Consider the following 25,816-nt stretch of genomic DNA (forward strand, 5'->3'; position numbering starts at 1 on the left):
GATATTGTTTTCTGTTTATTAAGCTCTAATTTATGGTATTGATATACTGTACATGGCATGGGCGATGAACAGGCAAGTAGACGCCAGCATGTTGGAAGGAGCATGGAGCGGTCACTGGCAGAGTCTCAGTGCTACGGCTGTGGCACTGGCAAAGATGATGTCACACAAAAATACCATATGTCAACCTCTGAGTCACTGCCTGCACTCATTATTTTAGGCTGCCTTTATTTTAGAAACAACAGAGAGAGGGAGGGGGAGAAGAGAGATTCATTCTCCTCGAGGGATTTGTTCTCAAACATTCATCAGCGTGACGCACACAGAGCCCATGCATGAGAACACCTACACGCAACACAGTCGCACAAACCTGCTTAATATCCATCACCCTGTGAGGCCTTTAACAATATTGATGACACTCATAATACTCTGATCGCACCGTCGTCCATCATTAAACTGAGATCGACGGGAAGGTATCGATCGGTTTTATTAGATATCTATTACTGTCAAAACAGATCCTGTGGGAGAGGTCGTTAGAGGTCGCCATCAAAGTGAACAGAACACACCAGATTTTATACTAATATGAGACTTGTGCTTGTTTTAATCAATGTTTTGTTTTTCACGTCTTCTAATTGACTCTTCTAGTACACTTATAATGTGTTTTAATCAGAACAGAAATGATTAACTTGTAAAAGGGAGATGATGACAGAACATCTAGCCAATCACTGCTGTACTATACGCATGTACCTGTGTATATTACATACCTGAAAATATTACTTGATGTTACTACTATATGACTCCAGATGGGAAAGAAAGGAATGGTTTTGTTTTTTTGTTTGTTTTTTCAATCTATTTACTTAGATATGGTTACATTGCCATTTAAAAATGATAATTGTGACAAAAAGTTGTTATAAAACAGTGCATTTGCATGCCAATTTTACTGGTAAATATGTCTGAATGGACCATCGCTCCTGGGAATCTTCACATTATTAAATGTGGCCCTCTTAAAATAAAGTATGGACACCCCTGCTGGTTGGAGGAGGGGAAGAAGAGAGAAGGATTGTTTTCCGCTTCATTTCGCTCAGGTGCTGCGACTAAAATCGTACGGTGATTTTTAAAGCCCACTGAATAATTCATCTGTACTCATTCACCTCATATTTTAGCAATCTTTCATTGCACATGTTCACATTGCAACGATTACGGTGACAAAAACGCAGTTCACCAGACGTTTCACACAATGCAACGCGGCGCAACAGGAATGGGAGCCAAGAGTGTGTTTCGCTCACATGTACATCCACATCCATGCTCGGATAATCCCTTTATACTGCGTTTAGCTAAAAGTTCAGCCTTGTTCACAGACTTCAAAGGTGTGCGTAACATGTAGTGTGTCACAGGGTTTACACACACACACACACACACAGGCAGAGAGAGAGAGCAAGGCCACTCTGGCACCGCAGTATAATAATGTATAAGCAATTCTCTCAGCCAAGTCCTGTCCTTTGTTCTTTTCGTGGTTCTTATGAAACCACATTGACTTCCATTCATTTGGAGAGCCGAGCCAAATATACATCCTTTATTTAACCACTGAGATATAAAAAAAAAGGCAGCACAACAACAGTCACAGATTACAACAGCACAAACAGACAGATACAATTATCATACACAACAAATACGCCTGTCTAAAATGATCTGAAGCAGTCACATCCACCAAAAGGGTTTTCCTCTCCATCCCTCAAAATCGACTCAAAACTGCCCCACGGAGATCAGCTCTGACAAATTCAGATCAGTCTGTAAGTGATTCCATGTTGAGGGAGCGGCATATTGGGACCATCATACGTAGAACAGAATGAGAGCGAGGGCTATATTGATCTGCATGTGTACGTAGATAGATGGGGAGGAACTAGGTCAAGAATGCAAAAAGCATTAACCATGACCATTTAAATCCTAACCACAATTCCAGTCCGAGGCCTAAATTCAACCAGTTCAGACGTTAGAAATGAGGTTCTCCCTCATGAGGTCCAGGTTTTGGTCTCAATGAGGACTAGTGGTCCTGACAAGGTCAGTGTTTATGCCAGAGAAGGTCCTAAAGAGGTAACAGATATAAGTACACACATACAATGAGCCTGAGCTTGGCGTTTTCGTGATTGTGTACCTACAGGATGGATCGTATCACTGACTCTAATCTATCAACCTGTCTGCCTTGACTACTTTTAATTCCATCCTCCTCCTCCTCCTCCTCCTCCTCCTCCTCTCTCTCTTCCTTTCAATACATTATTAGGCCTCTCTACCTTTAATCAATCGCTGAACCTCTGTCTTCTTCCACATCATCTTCTACATACACAGGAGGTGCTGACTTTTGGTCATTTCACCTTTGACCTCTGTCTACATTCATCCACATAATGTGCTCTCCCTTTGTGGCCTATGAGGGAGGTTTCATGTCTTTTTTTTTTCTTTCATAACCGATTTTCAGTAAGATTAGACAGCATTTTCGAATAATTCACTTACCCGAGATTAGATTTGCTCGACTTTCCTTGGTTTGAAAAGAAAAATATAACATGTGCTTCCAAACGTTTAAAACAATTTTTCCTCTCCAAAATACCTCTTTCTTCTTTAGCACATTCACCAAACTGCTTTTTTTTTTTATCTTTCCCCCCCGCCCCCAAAACCTTAATATACACCAGACAATAACAATGGTTCATGTTCAAACTGGATGTTTCTCATTTAAAAAGCATAAAAATCACTCTTTCACATTCAGTCAGTTCCTTCTCATATCCTCAGTGGCTCAGTGAAGGGACGCGAGGGAGAGAGACGTAGATTAATGGAGTGATGGCATGAAAAATTAACTCCCTCGGTTGTCTGTTTTTATTCAAATGCCAATTACTCAGTCTCTTTCACCAGTTAATCTAAAATTCTTCCTATAGCAAGCTGTCCATTTTGCTCAAATTCACACTCTCTCCCCCCGTTCCATTGTGCCGCTCAATCTGTTTTCCTTTCTTATAGGTTTTCTCTTTGTAATGACTCCAACTATCTTCCTACCCCTCTCTTTTTTTACTTACTTAATGCCCGTCCCTCCTTCCTCTTCTCTACCTCTCTTACTCTCTTTTGTCTAATGGTCTCTCCTTATCTCTGCCTCCTGACCCCCTCTCTTTCCCTCTCTCTCGCTCTCTGTTACGTGTGCTGTTTAGCTGCGCTTAGCTTCACCTGTCAGCTTAGATCAGGGCTGTGGTGCAGCAACATGACAAACTGCCCTCTGATTCACTCACACACACACACACACACATATATATATATATATATATAAATAAATATATATGTAAGCGCACACACTTGTAGCATTTTCTCAGAATCCCCTCCACCCCGTTTCCCACTTTGTCTGGCGTAGTGTTTATATTACATCCTCAATATATATATATATATATATATATATATATATATATATATATATATATATATATATATATATATATATATATACACACACACATATATACATACATATATACATACATATATACACATATATACGTATACATATATACATACACATATATATATATATACACACACACACACATATATATATATATATACATAAAAACATGCAGCAGTTAATTGAACACAACTAAATTGACCAGAGGTGTGAATGTGAGAGGGAATGTTTGCTCATCTCTATCAAATGGGATTGACTCCAGCGACCTGTGACCTTCACATGGAAGATGAAGCCGCGTGAACAAAGTGAATAAATTAAATTCACATTCACCTAAGATCATGTTAATAGCAGAATGGCCATGATGCATTTATAGGCTGAGGGAACAATCCCGTACATGCTGTTGTTGCTTGCCCTTCCTTTTAATGGAATCACATTGCGCAGATATGTACGGTTATAATAAAAAGGTTCCTATAGCTCTCAGAGAAAAGAAAGGCCATAAATCCATTTAATGACTGGATGTACTAGCGGGAGCTAAGCTGGTGGAATGCTCATCGCTTTGAGATGAATAGAGGATCACAACAAACGTGCGTACAGCCAGAATGTAAACAGTAGAAAGTGGTTAATTATATGTTCCGTGCTTGTGTGCTTGTGCAGGATAACGCCTTTGCACACACAAATGAACATATAGTACACACAGATGTGAACAGGCAGGCTGTGGCCTCCTCACACATGAAACAGAGGCGTAATTATTTTGCATAAATTCATGGATTTGCTGCTTGTCTGGTGTCACTCGCATTTGAATGACGGATGCAATGGAAACTGCTTTTAGCAGAGGTGAGAAGCTGTTTAGGGGTACAAATCCCTAAACAGTTTAGTCAAATGAAACCATAGAATAGATTCTGCAGTGACTTTAAAGAAAGGTAGATGCAGATTGGCTTAGAAACTGACAACACAGAGCGTCAGTCTGTGTGCGTAGTTCGTGGCGACGCGCTTGCTGCGATGAGAAATGTCAAGAATCATTACAGCTGGAAACCTGCCACGCTGGATGAGTCACAAGGACATATGTGGTTGGATAATGTCAGTGCTTGTTGTCGGGAGTTTGGTGCCCAAAAAGTAGGTTTCGTAACTCCGCACTGACAGAGACAGAGACAGGGAAAGTTTGGTGATAAGGACCTAAATGCTCACAGCACAAATTGTGTAACAGCCTCATTGCTGCACGTCACAGCTTTGAGAAGCAGAGAGAACATTTCCCAAAGCACACGTTTTTTTCTCAACAGGGCATTACAGAGCCAGTTACTCATAAGCATTACACAGGAAAAACACAGGACACTAGAATTAATGTTTTGCTTGTCGTTTTGGCTAAAAGCTAAAAGCTGTGAGTAGTGTCCTAGTCCAAGAGATCCAGCCAATGCATTACTGCAAAGAAATAGTGTGAATAGTGTGAATAGTGTAAAAACTAATCGGTATTAACAGATATTAGGTTTACAATGTATTATCTGCTACCTCCTTGACTTCTATGCTGGCACCCTCTACAAATATAATGTTTTTAGGTTTATTTATTCTGCTCAATGAAGAAAATCTATATCTGCTGCAACAATGGTAGGCAAAATATTGTGTTTCTTTCACTACAAGAGAATAAACGACCTCCGCAGTTGGGTGCAAAGATAGAGAGTTAAGCAAAAGTGTCACCAAGAGAGGGAGACAGTATTACTATCAATATGACTTGATTGTAACAGTAGATAAATAATCGCAGAGACAGTCCGACAGTAGAGAGCAGGAGAAACACACAGCGTAACGCCAGTGGAAACAGGAAGTGACAATAAGTTTCATTCCATATATTCAAAGTTTCGTTCAATATGTTCAGACTTTCAATCAATATGTTCTTAAATTAATTTCCTGAATGGCATACTATAATATATATACATATATATATATATGTATATATATATATATATATATATATATATATATATATATATACACACATATACATATATATATATATATACATATAGTAGTATATGTATATAGTATATAACTGTATAGTATACAGTTACTACGATCAACTGCTTGTTGAAAAACCTTTCGTATACAAAAGCGAGCATATACAAAAGTTGCTCTCACTGCAGCAGGCCACACTACACCGCTGTATGTAGTGAGTTTCCAAAGTTCATTATGGAGATTGTCATGCATGAATGCATTAAGATGCCCTCACATGGGTTTTTTTGTTTCCCCGTCTCAGCTTCGTTACAGCGGATGATCCGCCGCACACGTGATTTTTATGTCGGATGCCTTTCCTGACACAACCCACTGTGGACAGTTTAGAGTGTGCAATAGGGGATTTTGGATACCCCAGCCCTTGAACCTGGCAGGGACTTGAACCTTCCAGGCCCAGGCCCAGGCCCTCACATGTTTACACTCTCTTTAAGGTTTGGGGCCTGCCACAGTGTGTAATGTCAATCCCTGCCTGCTCTGCCAACTGTGTACGTGTATGTGAGTGCATGTGCTTGCTGTGCACCATATGATATCTTCTCACACTGCCATGGCTCACGGACTTATTTTGCCAGACTGTTCCTGCTCTGCTTGTGTCTTGGGACTATTGCAGTGTGTCACTATCAGCTCCACCCCCTCACAGCAGCAGGTGATGAGCGTGATACTTGGAGTTTTTCCATTTAGGTGTCAAACACATCAATTTCACGAATCCATTTTTCATTTCAAGTGTCTGCCATTACTCATTTGAAAGAGAGTGTTAAGCAAGAATGAATCAAAATACTGCTGTAAAGGTGCAAAAACGTAAAATTAGCACTTATTTAAATAAGTTCAAATCTTTGATAGTATCTACCGTTTGAATGTTTAAAATCCATACAGTGGTCCTGTAATATACATGTATGAAAACAAATACTAGCAGTCCACAATTTCAAATATAAAGTGCGTGGTGTGCAGAGACACCGTGTTAATATCAGTGTTGGGAACGTTACTTTAAAAAAGTAATTAGTTATAGTTACTCACTACTTGTTCCAAAAAGTAACTGAGTTAGTAACTGTAGGGAAAGTAACTATTTGCGTTACTGTTAAAAAAATATGTCAAATATATACATACATATATGTGTATATATATATATACATATATATATACACATATACACATATATATGTATATATATATATATATATATATATATATATATATACACACATATAAATATAAATATACATATATATGTCAAAGAATTTGGATTTTTTTGTGTAGTTTCACAAGTCAGTTGAAATGAGTAGAACATATTTATTGCACGTCTACAGACAGCAAGATGTTTATCCTGCACTTCAAGTATTATCTTTGTAAGAAAAGTTACACCATATAAAGTGCATTTAACTCTAGCAAATTAAATCAAACTCTATCAACTTGAGACAACAAATGTAAACTTTTAAACAACAAAAATTGTGTTTAGCTCTGTAGTCTTATTCTTAATTAAATAAATCAAACTCTCAATAATCTGTGTTTTTGGCAACTAACTTTGTAGACGTGTGTGCCATTGTGAGATGCTTCATTAAATTAGAATTGCTTACAATGGATGTCGACAAAGTTTTTGCTCGGGGACATAATGTACACATTACGTTCTTGCCTTTGATCACAATGAACTTGAAGAAGTGATTTTATCGCCACTTTGAAAATGCCAACTTTACATCGGAGTCCTGACTCGCCATCTCTGCTGCTTCATCGATTCTCTGTTTAGCTGGTGTGTGTGTGTGTGGAATGCATGAAACGTGACTCTGCCTTGGTCAGTCATAATCGCTTACCTCGTTATTAACCCGCCTCCTCACTAGCTGTGAGCCAGGGGTGCGTTGGGATTACACAGTTTATTCAATCAATGCATCGTAACGCACCGCATTTTACGTCCAGTAATGTTAACGGCGCTGTAACGACGGGAAAAGTAATTAGTTAGATTACCCCGTTACTGAAAAAATAACGCCGTTCTACGGTGATAAAGGAGCTTCTGGCTTAAGTTTTTATTCTCTTTCCAGTGTTGGGGGCTGTGAAAAGGACAGAAGTGCCTCTTGAAACAATCTTTTTCTCTTTTTTTAAAGCAACAGAGACGAGCGGAGGAAGAAAAGTTTGCAGTGTTGACAATGCAACAAGAGCCTGAATACAGTGAACCCTCATTCACACGTTTATTGTTTCCATTTCGAACGGAAACGTCCCTGAAGTCTCTCTACGTCCCACGTGACAATGACGTTGTCACACTTTTTACATGAGAAATAAGGGCACATGAGAGTTCGTCAAGGAACAGAATGTATACCACGGAGCTGCAAAGCATTGTGGGCCACAGAAGCAAACTGCCTCAGAAATGTCAGAAATACTGTCAGAAATACTTAATACTTATTAATTCACTAAAACAATAAGCTGATATAACTCTTATGTTAGTGAGCTGACGTCAAATTTCCACCTTGGTGGACAATAAAGTTCTATTCTACTCTATTCTAAATGAATAAATACTCATTATCATCCTTATTCAGATGCTCAGTTTGAACGTCCGCAGCGTGACTGGCACTGACGAGTAGTTTAACAGGTGTTGCAAAAGTGGCAGGCGAGCGTCTGCGCACATCAAGGGCGTAGGTTTGGTTACGAGAGGTGGGGGACACTGCAGAGCAGCACGTCTCTCTCTCGCCTCCTCTGTGACTCGCAGCTATGCCGACTCGCCTCCTCTGTGACTCGCAGCTATGCCGACGCCTGTAACATCCGCTCGCTCTCCCGTCGCAGCGCCTGCGCACACGTACACCTACGCCCGCGGCTACAGATGTTTCCTGACATCTTGCGAGTTTAAATGTTGTATACAGATGAAAAAACACCTCAGCCATTTCCCTTGGATTGTTCGGCACCCATTACCTATTCTTATTATGCTTTGACAGATTAACAAACCATCATGGGGCACCGGGTTATTTCAGTCACAACCGCTAATGCTCACTGTGATTAATTATTTGAAAAGAGTAAACATCTGGTCCGCCCGAAATCTGCCTTTCTACCAAGATATGTATGCAGCACAGACAGCGATCCTCCCACCTCTTAAGATTTATCGCACTCATTTGTACTTTAGTAGGGAGGGGAGCAACTGTGTGAATAGAATGTAAATGCCTCTATATATTTCACACTGATAAACAGCACATGGAGGAGGGGGGAAGGCTGATGAATAAGTGAACAAGGGAATGAATGGGCGAGGTAAAAAAAAAGAGTCAAGGGGAGAAGAAGGTTATCGACAAAGAGATGAGGGGAAAGAAAGTAATGACAGGCGATAGGAATATGGATTATTTGTATCCATTTGTAGTCTTATACAATCGTTACTGTCATCCTTGCATTTGGTCGATTTCTTGTTTCGCTTTGTTCTCGATTTAAACCTCACAATCAAGTGCTGTGAGAGAGAATCAACAGATATCATCGGACTTCTGGATTTGCTGAAGTGCACATATCACTGCCCTCTTCTCCTGTTCATGCCTCAGCTTATGTCACCGTGTATTCTGCGGTTTACTTTCCTCATTTTTTCCCCCCTCACCCAAAACTCTCTCACTGTTCCCCTGGTCACGTTACGTAACTGTGTCTCTGTGCGTTCATGCTCCACTTTCTTTGGGAGTGTAAAGACGTCATTTAAACACAATGGCCGAGGTGAGAGGAGACTAAAGTGGTTAGCAGTGTTTTTTTACAACCTCAATAAGATAAGAGTGAACAGAGAAAAGTCAGTTTCCTGGAGCAGTAACGGAACAGAACAGAAGAAGTGCTTCTTTCTCATTAGCCTTCGTAAACCCCTCTGTCATACCCACAATATGTGAAATTATTTCTTTCACACTGATTATTATGACAATTTTTGAACACTAAACACAATTCAGTAAGTTTTAAAAGGTTAAACCTACAGTTACCCATTTTCCTGACTATTTTGCCTAAGTTTTAAACATCCATTTAACTCCTGGCTGTAAGTTATGAGGTAAAAAGAATAAAAATCGGAAGGGGGATTCAAAAAAACCTGAAGCACTTTATCTATGAAAGTGTAATCACACTGAAATGTGGTGCTGTGCCGACACTTAATCCACAGAGGACTGAGAGAAGAAACGTTAAAACATTGTTCTTCGTGTTCAAATTTTTAAGGTAAAGTTAAGGCAACTGGCAAACTTTCGACCGATTGTACAAATAAGGAATACAACCGAGTAGAATTAGGAAAATATACAGCAAGGGTTTTTTCTTCTGGTGAATAAAAATAAAAACAACAATATTTCCTTGATTATTCGACAAACAACAAAGCTCTTGATTTGGTCTGAGACAAAAAAAAAACCAAAGACGTCTAATTGGGTCTTATCATGTACGAGTTGTCTATCAGTGGTGAAGGAAGAAAAGGATCTTTGTCATTATAAAACCAAATTGCAAGATGGAGGGTTGATCAGAGCCGCTGAGACTAAGCGCGCCGCCACAAAGGACCGACCATGACCGAACGTGTCCAAGATTCCTGCATTCATGCATGTTTTGATGGTGGGAGGAAACCAGAGAGCCCCGGGGAAACCAAAGCAGACACAGACAGAACATTCAAACTCCATACAGAAAGGCCCAAGGTCCAGAAAAGGTCCAGAAAAGGCAAAAGTGCTAACCACCAAGCCACCGCGCCGCAGAGTTACATCAAAATAAAAGTGTTCATAATGCTAACTTTCCCAGGTTTTTGCAACAAAACAGAACCTGCTACTTCACATACATATCCAGTGTAGGAGAATTAGCATATATATGTATTTCCAGATGTACATGGATGGACATTATTTGTGGTACAAAAATAAAATGCTCATCTTTTTTTTTTCTTAAAATACAGTAAATTCAAATAGAAATAGCCTGAAAATAACTAAACTTTCTCAAGCACGTCTCTGACATTCTCTTTGAAGATTATGTCCCTCGTTCAGTCGTTAAGTCCTCAACTTCTGGCCTTTTGGATGTTTTTTGGGGCCAGACAGTAAAAGCAGCATGTAATATCAGCCTGAGGCCAAAACAGACTGGTGGTGATCAGGTCTCGGGCGGTCCCTACAATCAACAGGATCATCGGTTCACTGAGTTTTAAGCATTAAAACACATAAGGATGAGTCATTTAGAGCCATGATGTGTTTCCACAGATATAAAGGCTTTAGATTACTGAATCACAGGTCCTCAGTATTAATAAGGACGGTAACGGATGAGGGAAAAGGCGGAAAGGGAAGCAGGGCGAGGAGTGTAGGCTGGGCATGAAAGTGATGTAATTAAAAAGAAATGAATGGAGAAAGGATGGATTAGGTGAGCTATAATTTGAACATCATGACCGTCATTTGGAAATAAGAAATCTCGGTTCCCTTGTCATTTTCCATCAGGTCTGTGGTATTTCATAAAAGCTCGATATGAGTCCAGCTCAAGGGCAAGACATCAACGTCTCTTTCTCCCCCCTCATTCTTCTCTTGGTCCCTTTCCTGTGCATTACCTCTTTCCTTCTTTCTTTCTTTGACAGGGTTTCCTCAAGCATCGTCAGCGTGGCATCATTCGGACTTTGAAAGGCTGATATGACCATCAGTGTAATTAGTAAACACATATCGACTGCATGTTGTGTGCTTTCAGTTTTTGACCCCGTGCCAAAATCTTATTTGCACTGTTTCAGTCACTTTAACGTCAGATTCGCTGCAGTATCTGCTCTCACCAAGGACGTCCCTCTTTATTAATGTGGAAATCAAAGACCCTGGCAGGGCCGCTCTATTATTTAGTCACATTTAGGGTTATTGCATAATTGCAGTAATGATTACGACAACAAAATGCATTATTTAGCCGTGTTCATAAGCTAATAATTGAGCACATTGCAGTTCTGGCAACACTGGGACAGCAGGAAAAGCATTAATATTAAAACTGGACTGAGTTGAGTGCGACAGTATTAAAAAAAAGTGATAATGGGAAACCTCCAAAGCACTTAGAAAGACACAGGTCCACATATTACATTTAGTATATTCTGCTTGTGACAACAGGCAGAGCAGCGACATTACAACTTGTGCAGCACAGCGGCTCCTGTGTGCGGTGATAGTGTCATCGTTCATTGTAACTGCAGGGCTGAATCCTGATTGATTGCCACTGCAGCTCAAACACAGTGTTATTAAGCCCCGGCTGAAAGAGAACAAACAACCCTGTTCAGCACAGACAGCAGACACACAGCAAACGGTATGTGTAAGTATCTGTAAAAGAACACAAGGCGTTTCTCAAGTGTTTTGTTTCATAAAACACGGACATTTTTTTCTCAGGGTATCTGCCCACCTCAGGAACCCAAATTGAAGACTTTTGAAGACTTTTTCTTTTTCACTTTGAGCAAATTTAAGATGCTAAAATAGTGTATTAACAAATTAAAATGAAGAAAAACTAAACGTTTTCTTTAGAAAAACACCACAGTTGTACATGAACACCAGATGTTCCGTGTTAAATCTGAAATTTGAACAGTATAAAACATCTTTAAAACAACATTTGTTTGAGTACTTATACAACAACAAATGGAAACTATGTACACACATTCTTCCAAGTCTTTCCTCTCTGGTGACAGAGTGAAATGACCACAATAACCACACGGTGGCTTTGACGTGCAACTTCTCGGCTTTCAGAAACCGCTGGAATCGTTCTGAATTGCACAAACCGTTGCGTAATTACAGTAAATGCTGCCTTTTTCAGGACCAGTAATCCTAATGGAGACCAAAACCTGGTCCTAGAACCTAAATTCAGAGGAACTGGTTAAGATTTGAGTTGTGCTTAGGTTAAGGTTAGGATTAGGCATTAGGAGTTTGTGGTTAAGGGTAGGTGTAATGCTTTGCTTAGTCTAAATGACTGGAATTCAGCACTTAGGAAGAATATAGCTGCACAAATTTCTCTATATGTGTGAGTAGAATAGAGAAGTGGAGAGAGAGGTGGGGATTTAATGAGATCCAAAGAGAAGACAAATTCATGTAGTGGTTTTATTGACTGTGACCCCCAGAGTCCAGTGTCATCAACTTGGTACACCACCAACATACAGAATAATCCCTCGTTCAAGAGAAGCCTTTTTAGCAGAATTGAAATCCTTCTCCTGACAAATCTAGTGAAAAAGCACCAAGTTTTATTGGAAGCCAGTCAAGACATCTATTACGAATTTCACTTTTCCAAACAGCTTGGTCTCAGGGAGAAACTACTTGAATGCTGTCACTTTTTACAAATCACACAAACAAGATTAAAATGCAGACTGAAGTGAGCCATTACGCTTTTCCCTCTTCTTTATCTCTTTGCCGTTACTGACAAAAACAGATCAGCGACTATGACTCGGATTTTGTTTCTGTCTTCAAAAAACAACATTTATTCTACATCCTCTGCTCACTAAGGTTTACTGGGACAATTCGAGGCTTCTCCCTCTCTTGGGGTCACCACAGTGGAAGATTTGGCAGACATGTTTATGCTGCTAAATGCACCTGACGCAACCTTCTCATTTATCCAGGCTTGGGAACGGCACTAGGGGAACATTGGATATGGTCCCGCTGTGTCAGGGGTAAATTTAGAGTGTCCATGGGCTGCTACGTGGCTATGGGCTGTCCTTTATATCTATATTATATTAAACTGAGTATAAACTCAGAGATGTGTAACATTACAATATCAAAGTGCCATGTCAATAACCAAGCTTCTAATGTTATATAAACGTTGAAGAGGCAGAGAAAGAGGGGAATAATCATATGCTTTACTCAAGTAAGTCAGCTAATGAATTTAGAGCTGAAACAATTACTCAACTATTCTGCTCAACGATTAATTAATTTTTCATGATTAAAACAAGATCTCGGATCGTATCAGCTTCTTAAATGTGAATATCCTGTTCATTTCTTTGCTCCATATAACAGAGAGATCATTAAAAGTGAATCATTTTTGGATCAACAACACTGATCAAAGTTTAATGTTTCCTGCCAGAACCAAGCGATGGACCAAGCGATTACTCGATTCATCGAGAAAATAATCAACACATTAATCGACTGTGAAAATAATAGTTTAGTAAAAATGATTAATATTCACATCTGAGATGTGAGTCGTGGAGTATAAACATGAAAAAAAAATACCTGTGCACTTCAGTAAATGTAATTTACTTATTACATGCATCTATTGCAAAGAGGCTTTTGTTGTAAAAAAAAAAGAAAAGAAAAGAAAAAGAAAATTCAATTAGGAAAATCTTTGAGGAGCACAGATCTGCTGAAGAAGAAAAAGCCGTGCTGTGTGTGTGTCATTAACCTCTAGGGGATGACAGACCTGATCAGTAGTCGTGGCATGTTACCCCATCAACATTCAATAAGAACACAGTAATAAGACCACAGCTGAGACGCTTGATGTTGAGCCATACCAACACACAAATAATTATAATAACCACATTTTTAGAAAACACAATCTTTACCAAGTCTTAGGTTGACTGATTCAGTGCATGAATTGCTAAACTGCAGGAGGAGAACTGGCCAGACAAAATAAAAAACAGGAAAATGCACTTGTGTCTCCTGCTGTCGTGGTGTTCATGTGAGAGGAAGATAAACTGCCTCGCTTTTCAGCCCAAAACGGTGAGAAAGCAGCACAGAGATTGGTCCCAACACAGCCGTTTGTTATTGTGTTGCCGCGTGTACAGGTGAGAGAGAGAGAGTGAGAGTGAGAGCTTGAGAGGGAGAGAGAGAGACAGAGAGAGAGTCTATGTAATGCAAGGGTTTGCCAGTGCTGGTGTGAAGGAATGAGAGGGTGAAAATAAAGACCCAGAAAAGAATGAAACCATTATAAACAATAAATGTAAAAGAAGACTATTTTGACTGCTCTCAGTCACATGGTTAGACACGGTGTATAATCAGCTCTAAATCTGATCATTAGACACCTACAACTATCACAATATGTTCTTTTACCAGGCCAATGTTGAAAATGAAAAAAGGAACCGAGTGTAGGGAAAAAAAGATTCATTATAGATCATAAAAGAGAGACAGAGGAAAAGACCAATGGAGGATGAGACTACTGGCGCTTTTCCACGATACAGTTCTAGCACGACTCGTCGTGAGCGCGACGTTCAACACAAGACTCAAACTGAACAATGCCGAACTGTAGACAAGTTAAAAAGACTTCCTGAAATCCTGAAACTATACGTTAACCTCCAGGAAGGCAGAAAGAAATGTGGGAAATGGAGCAGGGAAAGTGAATCTGTGACAAACAGACTTGTGGACTTTTCACAGGAGGCAGATTTAATCACAATGCCATCATTTCCTCTATCATCACCCTCCTCTTCCTCACATATACTTCAGACACTGATATAGTAAAATTAGATTAAGATGGAGCGAAAGATAATGTGACTCTAATGATTATTATTTGACTTATTGTTACGTTGTTATTTGTTTCATTTTCTACGCAGTCAACATTCCTCCGCTCCACTCCGATCAAATACCCTGGTATTTACAGTAGAACAGTATTTCTGATTTTCCTCCAGAGGAAGCTCATGTACCACTGGTGGTACACATACTACAGTTTGAGCACCATGGATCTAGACAATGCCATGTACACTATAATAAGTAAGAGCTGTTTTCACACTATACTGGCAGCCTCTTTAGGCATGGCACATTATGATTGTCACTAAAGCCCCTTTAAAGGTGGTTAAATAAGTGAAATTCATTTTGTCTATTATATAGCTTAGCTATTAGAAATACAGTCATTAACACATTCATAAGTCACTAGGCCACAAATTTGCGACAGGACAACCTATTAACGTTAAATACTGCATTAACAAAAACGCAAAACCAAGAGATTTATTGTCCAATGCTACTTGCTCCAGGTTACAGCGGTTTTTATCTGGATGAAATATTTCACTATTCATCCTGGCACTGACTGAAAGACATTAAAAATGAAACGGAAGGCTGGCATAGCGGAGAAATGAAGACATGCATAATAGCTGAGTGGGCCACACAGTGGAGCACTTGGCCAGCACTGTTGCCTCACAGCAAAACGGTTGCTGGGTTCATGATCTTCGGGTTTCCTCCCACGTGTCCAAAAACATGCCGAGGTGAATTGGACGCTCTAAAATGTGCGAGTGAATGGTCGTTTGTCTCTGACTGCGCTGGCCCTGCGATGGACTAAAAAATTAAATAATAAACAAACAAAATAGCCAATGGTCAAACATGTACTATGCAATATGTTATTTGCTACTGGTGTGTGTGTGTGTACTTTACATGTTTGAAATAAAGAAATCACACAGGCAAACAGACCGATAGATAAGAAGGCTAAATAAGTGGCGAGTTTGAGGACTTTTAGAAATAACCAGCAAGAGTCCACAGACAGTGGTGATGCTTGTTACTGTGTGCGCTCCAGCAAACAGCTACATGTTCGCAGTTGATTTCCTGTCAGGGCGACTTGGAACCAGCGTCACTCTACAGAGACAAGACCATTACCAGAATCACCGGAGTGAAAACGGAGCCCACGTTTAACAAAGTCACATGTACAATGTATGCGTGCACACAACAAAATGTACACACTAACACAGATACACAAACTCTTCACTCAGTTCTGTGTTACTTGAGCTTTGTTTGAGGAAATTCACAAACTCACAATTGTCCTTCCCACAATCCTCCTACAACGTCTCTTAATAACAATAATAATAGTCAAAAATAATGCACATCATTTTAACAGCCTCCTGTGTGGGGTAATTTATTTTTACATTATTTGACTGATTATTATTCTAACTTTAAATCCATGAAATCTACTCACATCCTAAAGTCAGAACTATACTAATTGTCTGGATAAGTGTATTACAGGCTATCCTTAACACTTCTGAACACCTCATACTATGTGATGCGATCCCATTTCAGATTTCTTTCCAAGATTTGACCCCATTCAAATGATTTATCAGATTACGTCAGAACAATTGGGTTTTTGGATTAAAAAAAATAAATATCAAAAGCCCAAGAAAGAAGATGAAGAGAAGGCAAGGTTGAAAGTACATTCAAGTCAAAGAGAGGGGTTGAGGGGAGTTAACTGAGTGCAACACTGGCTCATGCATTTTTATTTGAATCTTATATTATGTGAGATATGTGAAAGGATACCCACATAGTTATGATTTGGTGGAAAGGACAGGATACTTAAACTTTGAGGTATAAGAGTAGCACTCACTTGGTTAGAAGTTTCTGAATCCTCCTCACACCCATGTTTATCTACCCTTATTAGCTGAATTCAAAGAAATGTTTGACATTGGAAATATGACCTCCTGCATGCACTTACTTGTGTTATTAGTAATTTAAGTAATGTGCAAAAAATATACACAGGGATTAAACAGATATTCTTCACATGGATGCAGAATATCAGGCCACTTTATGCAGATGCAGTATTCCGTGTGAAGAATATTTAGGAGAGTGAATAATAGCTTACGGGGCAGATAAAGTGTTCATGAATAGATTTGAAAAAGAGCATATATATAAAAATCAGTTGATGCTGTAGTAACAGTTGAGCCGAGGACCTTATGTGCTCTGCAACAATCTGTCTTACTGAGCTCTGCTGCACTGAGGTGAGGTGTGGAGTTACAATCACAACACCTCTGATATACCGCCGACTCTGTGGCACAAGCATGTAACAAAAAATGTCTCATCATGCTTTTATTTATTTTTTTATTGAAATACTCACACAAATCTTGCATCTATTTACATACGATTACAGTATCGGTACTTAAAGGCTCAGTATGTAGGATTTAGTGGTGAATACCCCTTTGCCCCACCCTCCCTTTCAAACGCCCAATCACATTTGACATTTTTACCGCTTCCCCTGCAGGAGAACCTACAATGACTTAAAAGTCTGATTATAGTCGGACTAAGACAATAATTTGGTTTTCTTAAAGTCATGTAAACACGTTAGTCTTACTTTTTTCTCCTCCACGCCATTGTCCGAATGCCTGTCTTCATTGGACTACTATACAATAATAATACATATTGCACAGTAAGATTAATTATAATGTATCTGACCAAGATAAAACTCAGTAAATTGACCAACAAAAACAGTCTGCGTTAATGTATTGAGTAAAATGTTGGTTAGTTGTCTGTGAATGTCCAGACCACAATCACAAATCATAGTTTACACGTGAATACTGTGCCACAGGCGGCATAACGAGTAAAATGTGTGAAATAATCTGTGACGTGACCTGCAAGTGTGTGTGTGTGAGAGAGAGTACAAAAAGTCAATTTTAATCATTTTTCAACAAGTGCCAAAAATCACTTTGACCTTGAAATGTGTGAAACTGTAGACAGTAACTAAATGCTTAACACAAAGTGATTGTAACAAAATAGGCCAAGCTTAAAACAATTCATAATTTTCAATAGCAGCAGCAAGTTTATTTTGGGTTGGTTTAAGTGCCTCTTAATTTAAGGTGAGTGTATCAACAGCTTGTGCAGTTGAGATGAAGCGTTAAGACACATGACATTAGTGGAGCTGGTTTGTGATGTGCAAAGTCAATTTAAGGAATTATTTTTATTATCAGTTATGTGGTCAACTTTGTATTGGAAATTTTAATCAGCAAATGTCTGAAAAAAAAAATCAAGAAGCCTAATTTCCCCATTGTGAAGCAGACAACAAAGCTCACAATTAAATGTTCATCTGGCCACTGCTATAACCAATTCAGAAAATGTGGGGCAGCGTGCCCATGTTTATCTCTTGGCTCTAAACACCCGTCACAAGCAATGATGAAAAGCACCACTGTGGCTGAACAATAACGGAAACAAAAAGCATCGTTGATGAAACACAATACAGTAAAGGAATAGAATGGCCGATGGAAATGATTGTTTAGATCCCCAGTGGGTCATTCAATCGTCTCTGCCCTTGAACACATGGCCCTTTAGAGGAATAACTTATGATAAGTGGTACAATGCTGTTAAAGAGAATGAGCAGTATGTGATACTGTGTGTGTGTGTGTGTGTGTAGTTGGAGAAACAGTTATAGATTCCGGTATGAAGTAGTCACTTGTTCCAACGAACCAAAACAGAAAAACTATTGTACAAATCTATACAATTCTAATGGTGGCCTAAGACCTTTGCACATTGCTGTATATCACAACCATTCAGCTACACTGGGGCATGAGCATGCTGGTGACGACAGGAAGATGATTCTCTATTTTCAGAAAGAACTACTGGTGAGAAACAACCACAGTGAAAATTCAAAGCAGGTATTTATTTTATTTGAAAGACAACAAGGGAAAACTCTCCCATAACGTTGGAATACTTTATTAGTAAGACAGGCTGCAACTTTATTAGCTAAATACGACCTTTTATTCAGTTGTTGGCAAGGGTGTTCCTATTTTAAACGTTTTCTTTACCTGTTAATTAATGTTGTACTCACTTGATGCTGACACTGCTGGATTTAACTAATGCATTTAGATATCTTGTGCCTTTCGCTGTTAAGTATTGTTTTACTGTCTCTAAATGGCTTAATGCACCAGTAGCTGGGTTTTCAGCAACGCTCTAGCCAACAAATATACCTTAAGTGTATTGTGCACAATATTTATTGGCCGACGCCTTAATTCCAACAGCTCCGATGATTACAGCGGCAGTGTGCATGGTGGTCGTGCAGCAGGGCACCAGCTGCACTGAGAGAGTTAGTGATGTTCTCTACTACATAGTTTGAAGAGTCACTGATGCAAACATGTCAGCTTTAAACCTCTGCTGCAATATTAACCGGTACACTGCATTTTGCATGTTCTGCCCTCTACTTTTCAGCTCATAGAGTTGAGCACGTGTTATCTGAGAAACGAGATTTTAATGCTATTAATGCCAACTACTGAATCATGCATCAAAGGATAGAATTAATTTTGAATTCCGCTTTGCAGCAGTTTCCCAGACAGACTAAAGGCAAACTACAAACAGCCAGTTGTGAGATGAGAAGAAGTGCAGGAGGGGCACTGCTTATAATGAGAGGTCTGTGTGTGTGTGTGTGTGTGTGTATGTGTGTGTGTGTGTTATGTATTGCATTGCTGCCTGTTGTGATTGCCTGACCTGAGGTTTACCCTCGAGCATTACAGCCTTGGCAGATTTGGTGTGTGGTCAAATGTCAAAAAAACAGACAACGTGGTGTGTGTGGTTTTGTAATACAGGTACATCTTATTATCAATGAATATTATTTTATTTGGTAGTGCAGATTTGCATTATAACCACCTAAATAATTATAGTCATTATGTGTTTCATCATTTTACTTCTTGTCTTGCCAGTGAAAGAGACTGGGCAACAAAAAAAACAAAACTATTTTATGACTAAGGTGTTCTTTGAAAGCCGTGAAGAGTGAAACTGTCGTTTAAATCCTTCCTAAAAGACTGGTTCAGACAATCATTATCCATGCCGCCCAATTGCAGAGCTAACCAGTCATCCACGGCTTTAAATGCTGAATCAGCAGAATTATAACAGCCTGGCCCTTCACTCATCAGCACTTCCAACTCTCTTGTATAACTTTCTCCCGTTATCCTTGTATCTGTCACCTCCTAATGCGTCACTGAAATGCCCTTTCTCAGGATCTCATATCTAGCCACATTAGTACAGTGGTTAGCAGTTTTAACATTGGGTATAAATCAATATAGAGGTTAGAGATAGTAAAATTAGTCCAGCACTTTTCCCCAGTGAAGCCTCCTTTCTTGCAGAAGGCCCCTTATTCTTTACTTGCGTTTCTTCTCTCCCGCCTTATTGCCATCACTCCATCTCTGACCCTTTTTTAATTTATGTGCGAAAATGAAAACACTCCATTGGGGTTCCTCTTATGAAAGCACCTTCATAAAACCCTAGGACGTATATTTTTCGCTCATGATGAATCGTGACGGACAAGTTGGGTCTGTCTGTACACACATGCGGAGCACACATCTGAAATTCAAGTAAAACATTAGCACACTTTTACAAGTTTTTCATATGTTTAATGAGATCTCCACCCACGTCTAACCTGTGTGGGGTGTAGGAGCCTAAATATTATAAATATTAAACTCTCATAAAGCTGGACTATTCCCAGAGTGGTTGATGATAGCATACTAGATAATTATGTAAATGTTATGAACCCACCACCTTAGCCAACTCTGTGTTATTAACAGGTAGTAGTCATGTAATAATGTAAATGACTACTAAAGTATCATCGGATAATCAGGTATGGGTTATTCCATGGGTTATTGATTATTTAAACTAATTCAAAACATTAAACTAAATGTATTTGCATGCATTCTATTCTATACAAGTACACAAAAATACATCATCTCAACTCACTTTTCATTCTGCCTTTGCCATGCAACAGTGTACTACAAATTTGAGGCAGCTGAACAAGTTGTATCTTTATATTACATCACCCATTGTTTTATGAACTTTGGCCAACACCATATTGATTTTTTTGAAACCACAAGAAACTGAGCTCATCACCGCCCAATGCAAGTATTGGATAATACTAGCTGTCAATCACGTGGTGTCCATGCTCCATGATCTTTGATTACAGAGATCATGCCTTTTGGGGAAGACCATGATTGATTGAGATCATAAACCTGTCAGGAAAATGTTTACTGATGGAAAAAAATCACCGTTGTTCTTACCTGATTTAATACATCGATTTAAACTCAAATAAAACATTGGCTTCAATATCCGCACCGGGACACTACATATATTTTTAAATACCTCTATGATGAGGCCAGTCATTCTGAATAAGCCCCCATTAGCCAACCCTTAGGCTGACCAGTCACACGCTCCCATCCCCCTACAGAAGCTCACACACGCTCCTGCTCTCTGTATTAGAATTAGCTGTTGGCTGCACTCCAGTGAGATCAATATCCCACCCTTCCCAAAACCACCCTCTCCCTTCTCATTGTTGAGTGGAGGCTGCACGTTGCCAAAGTCATAGTTGTGTCACAGCAATCAATTCCCCCCCCATCACTGTGAAAAGGCCTGTACTAAAACAGAGACAACACAATGTACTATAATCCTCCAGTACTTTCACCTGACATCTGTCTTTTTGAGCCTCCGACCTTCTCATTCACCTCACTCAGGTCCTTCTCCCTCATGGACATAACAACACATCATATCACTCATCCACAGAAATCACACCCATTATCACTTCACTGTGAAGCACACAACTGATCATTACCCAGCACGCACCAGTTCTTTTACAATTTTCAACTCAAGAATCATCGGAGTCTCCAGGAGTAACATGAAGCTAGATCATGAATTCTGAAAGTCATTTAGTAACAGATGTCATTTGTGAATTACTGTTAATACTTTAATCACTTAAGTGAATTGAGTAGTCTGTCAATACATGATTGATTTAATATCTGAACCATTTGTAGACCCTTGTCTCAACAGGCTGATCTGAAATGTAAACTTTAAAATGTGCCTTGTTTCTATTATCAATGCTGTGCTATTTATAATTTTTTTTTACTTTGAAAAATCAGTTCAGCATTTCAGAAATTCTAAGAATGACATAACATCCACATCTGTGAGGGCTGTAAATTATTCAAATTCTGATATCCGTTTGAAGTTGTGGGAAAAACACCAACTCAAACCGTGAAATCCCATTGGAGTTCAAACTATACTGCATATACGAGTGCATCAGACTGTTTGAAGTTATTACTGTGCGGTCCAATAGATCCACTTACAATTCCCTCTCACTTATTAGCTTAGGTTCAACCTCATGTGACCAACAGCAAGCGTACATTGTGTTGTCACAAATTGTACATGGGCAAGTCAAATATCTGATCGTCTTTGAATCTTTTTTTGGGGGGTAGGAAAAAGTCAAAGCCCCAATATTTGTACTGTGTGATTGACCACCAATCAGAAGTCAGTTAGTTTACCATAAGCATAATAAATGGACACAGGGAAACAGCTAAAATGTCTCTAGCATCCATCCACATCTCTCAGTTCCTACCTGGAGTTGGTCATGTCAGCCTGTCCTCCTTGACTTTTCTCCAGACCGAGCTTGGTGAAAATCCCGATCAACACCATGATGGCCACCACTCCACAGATAATATACACGATCATGTGGGTCCGATCCCGGTCTGGTGGCAGCTGAGCCTCAGTGACAGGTGCCACCGGTTTCCCAGTGTTCGCCCACACAGGCGTATCGTAGTTGGAACAGGAAGTCTGGTCCAGACTGTGAATTTTGAACTGGCAGCAGAAGCGGTAAAAGCAGGAGCCGCAACAGAACATGTAGATACCTGCGTTACAGTTGAACGGCGGGTCCCACTGACCCATGACATCATAGTAACCCCAGCATCGGTTGCTGCCAGCGGGAGCTGGTTTGTCCTCCATGTCTGGCGTGGGTGTAGCCAGGGCAGCCTCTGGCACCATAGAGGATTCTGTAGTCAGGTTGTTGCTGAAGATCTGGGCCAAAGCCTGACCTGATGACCAAGAGCCCAGTTCAGGCAGAGAAGTCAAACCCAGGAGAACAGCCAGCAAAAAGCTCATCAAGAGCGGATACATGGTGATGGCCATCTTATGCTCCATTGTACTGGACGACTCAGAGTTGATGTGCAAAAAGCTCCAAGGTTAAAAAAAAAAAAAGTAATCGAAAGTCAAATATATCCAATCTATACTGATTTATTAGAAAACACTAGGGATAAATACACAAATGTGTCTATGTCTGTGCAGACAAGAGAAACACAACACCACTCAATTAGTGCTGTGGGAGTTATTACTACACACAGTTACAGAACATTGTTGTCCAAGGGCAGAGGACCAAGTGGGTGAAAGAAATCAATCTCCCATCTTAACATGCCTCTAATAGGAGTGAATGAGTCCCTTGTGAGCAGGTGCTCACAAGCACAGACACATCACAGTCCCTGCTTCACTGTAAATGAGTAGCTGCAGCTCTAAGTGTGTGTGAGTGTGTTTGTGTGTGTGTGTGTGATATTCTAAATTTCAGGGAAATGTCACCTTTCACAAAGCCATGTGTCTTGCGCTGACAGCAGACGAGGTTGTAGATAAATCCCAATACAGTGTCTTGGCGGGAATGCCGTTTAGGAGAGCATGATACCTACAAATGGATGTGCCACTGACATTTCCAGCAAAAAGCTCCCCTGCAGAGTGGATAAATAATCCGTGCAGAGAGGGATAAAGAGAGAGAATTCAAAGTTCCTGGCGTCAGTAGCGGAAAAACAAGAAGCCAGATTCCTCTCAAACTCAGATTGTCATGGGCTCCCACAAGAGAGGTTTCTTTTTTTTGTTTTACTCCAGAGATGTATTCGTATTCCTGAGTGGATAACAACTCTAAAGCTCAAGTCTGGAGACAAAAAAACTCAAGTTCTCCACTTTCCTCTCTCTGTCTCTCTCTCAGAGCTTAACTTGCACTTATCCTCCTGCCTTCAGTGTCACAGTTCAGTGGGAGCTTTTTTATTTTTGTGGTGGGCATCGTCTCACTGCCACCTCTGTCCACTTTGGTTAAAAAGTGTGGTTCCAGTTTCTGTTCAGTGAATGATTGAATAGTAAAAAAGAAAAAAAGAAAAGAAAAAGAAAAGTGCAGGCTCCTATTTCCAGTCAAAACTCCAACAGGTAAAAAAAAACTACACTTTACACTTTTTAAAACATTACTCCGTGATCTTGCCAAGTAGAAATCCCATGGTGATCAGAAACATCCCTCTTGCACTGGAGGCGTGTTTTTCTGTCACGCACGTACGCAAACACCCTCACACATGCGATCACAGATCCCTCTGTTGACGGCGGTCTGTCAGTGTCAGTGTAGGTTTTCAGTGACACACGAGGAGTCCGGTGGCTTTTTGTGCTCAGTGTGTCTCCTGTTGCTGCTGTTCCACTGAAAAGCCCACCCCCCCCTTCCCCCTGTGGAATCCCTGGGTCTCTAAAGGACCCAGGACACCAGCTGGGTACTCGCTGTCTATCACCCACTCAGTACTGCCCTTCAAGTGCTCAGACTGGAAAAAAAGAGAGGAAAGGGGAGGAGAAAGAGAGAGAATGGGAAGGGCTGATGTTGTGATTCTGAATCTCAAACCTAAATGTCTTAGTGCTGCTGCATCCAACAGAAGCTGTAAAAAAAAAAAGAGAAAGCGGTGGAATTACTTAGGCGGAGAGGAGGGTCCCACAAAGCGGATTGTTCTTTGATGCTCCTCTTTCCCTGGCTTGCTTTTGGCTCAGTTCTTGATTAAGTCTCTGTGTTTACACTTCGATCTTAATCTCAGTCTCAATCCCACCTCTGATCTTTCTCCCTGCGTCTCCCTTCAACTATTTAGCTCACCCTCTCCTCTCTTTTGCCCCAGCTCGGGGGGTCAGAGAGCCTGTGGATTGCCCTCTGCACTTTCAGCGACGCACTGGCACAAGCCTTGCGGGAATATCACGCCTCAAGCCAACTGGGACGACAGAGACAAGTGGAGATGCGACAGACAAACGGCAGACGAGGACGGACCAAAAAAAATATCCTGTTTTCAAAAGAAGCCCCTCTTTTTTTTGGAAATATAGGACTGTCTGCAACGGCAGCTCTTTGCTGTTGTTGTTGTTGTTGTTGTTGTTGTTGTTGATGATGATATTTTAGTTGCCTTAATTACTCACTTGCCAGTTTTTCAGATCAAATTTTCCATTGGCATCAATGTATTATTCATTTTCCTCCACTGAGCAAAAACAATCTCAAAGCAATAATATGCAACACTTTGTAAGCAAATGTTGCATATTATCCTCCGTGCAATGGATTCACTTTGCTGTCAGTTGAGTCCATGTCCGGCTTCAGCTTCTTTGAAAACAGGCATAATTTGATATATATGTATAGGAATTTTATATATATATCATATGTATGTGTTTTCACTGGTGCTCTGCTTATGGGATGCTCCAAACAGACGTGTGAAGAGCAATAAAATGCTTCTTTTTTTTATTCCATCCTGCCCCTTTGTTGCTGCTTCTTCATCATCATCATCATCATCAGTCTTCGTCCTTCTTCCTCTTCTTCATTCCATTATTTCCTCGCTGGCTCGCTCTGCGTCTGGATCCGTCTGTTGCTGATGCTTTCACTGCTGCTGCTGTTATCTGGCAGGACTGGATGACAATATCTCCCTCTACACATACACAGGCTCCCGCTCTCTCTCTCTTTCCCTCACACCTCCCTCTCCCAACTCACTCCTCCCTCTTTCGCTCACTCCTCCTCCTACCTCTCTCTCTCTCTCTTTCACACACACACACACACACACACACACACGCTTGTGGGTAAATGAGTGTTTGCTGACTCTCCCTTTCACTCTCCTCCTCTCCATCACCATGTGTCACTGACAGTCTCTCCTCTCAGTTTTGTCCCACATTTGTTTTCTTTGGCTCTTTTTGCTTAATTTTCCCCCTGCATTCCCATCCTCAGCTCTTTTTTTTTATCAGTTCATCTCTCTTTACATCCCATTTGTCAAACATTTTCATTTTTCTTTGCCTCCCTTGT

At 40.2% G+C, this 25,816-nt stretch overlaps 1 protein-coding gene across 1 annotated transcript in view; it reads right to left on the reverse strand.

The window, feature by feature from the left end:
- LOC122785228 (protein shisa-8-like) overlaps positions 1–25,299 on the reverse strand; it is a 41,473-nt gene extending 16,174 nt beyond the window's left edge. Inside the window, exon 1 of the mRNA XM_044050949.1 lies at positions 22,322–25,299. Within this exon, the coding sequence (XP_043906884.1) occupies positions 22,322–22,899 (578 nt within the window). The 5' untranslated portion in view covers positions 22,900–25,299. The remainder of the gene's footprint in view (positions 1–22,321) is intronic.
- Positions 25,300–25,816: the final 517 nt, after the last annotated feature.

Source organism: Solea senegalensis, linkage group LG19 (genome assembly GCF_019176455.1).
Source record: "Solea senegalensis isolate Sse05_10M linkage group LG19, IFAPA_SoseM_1, whole genome shotgun sequence".
Lineage (NCBI taxonomy): Eukaryota > Metazoa > Chordata > Actinopteri > Pleuronectiformes > Soleidae > Solea > Solea senegalensis.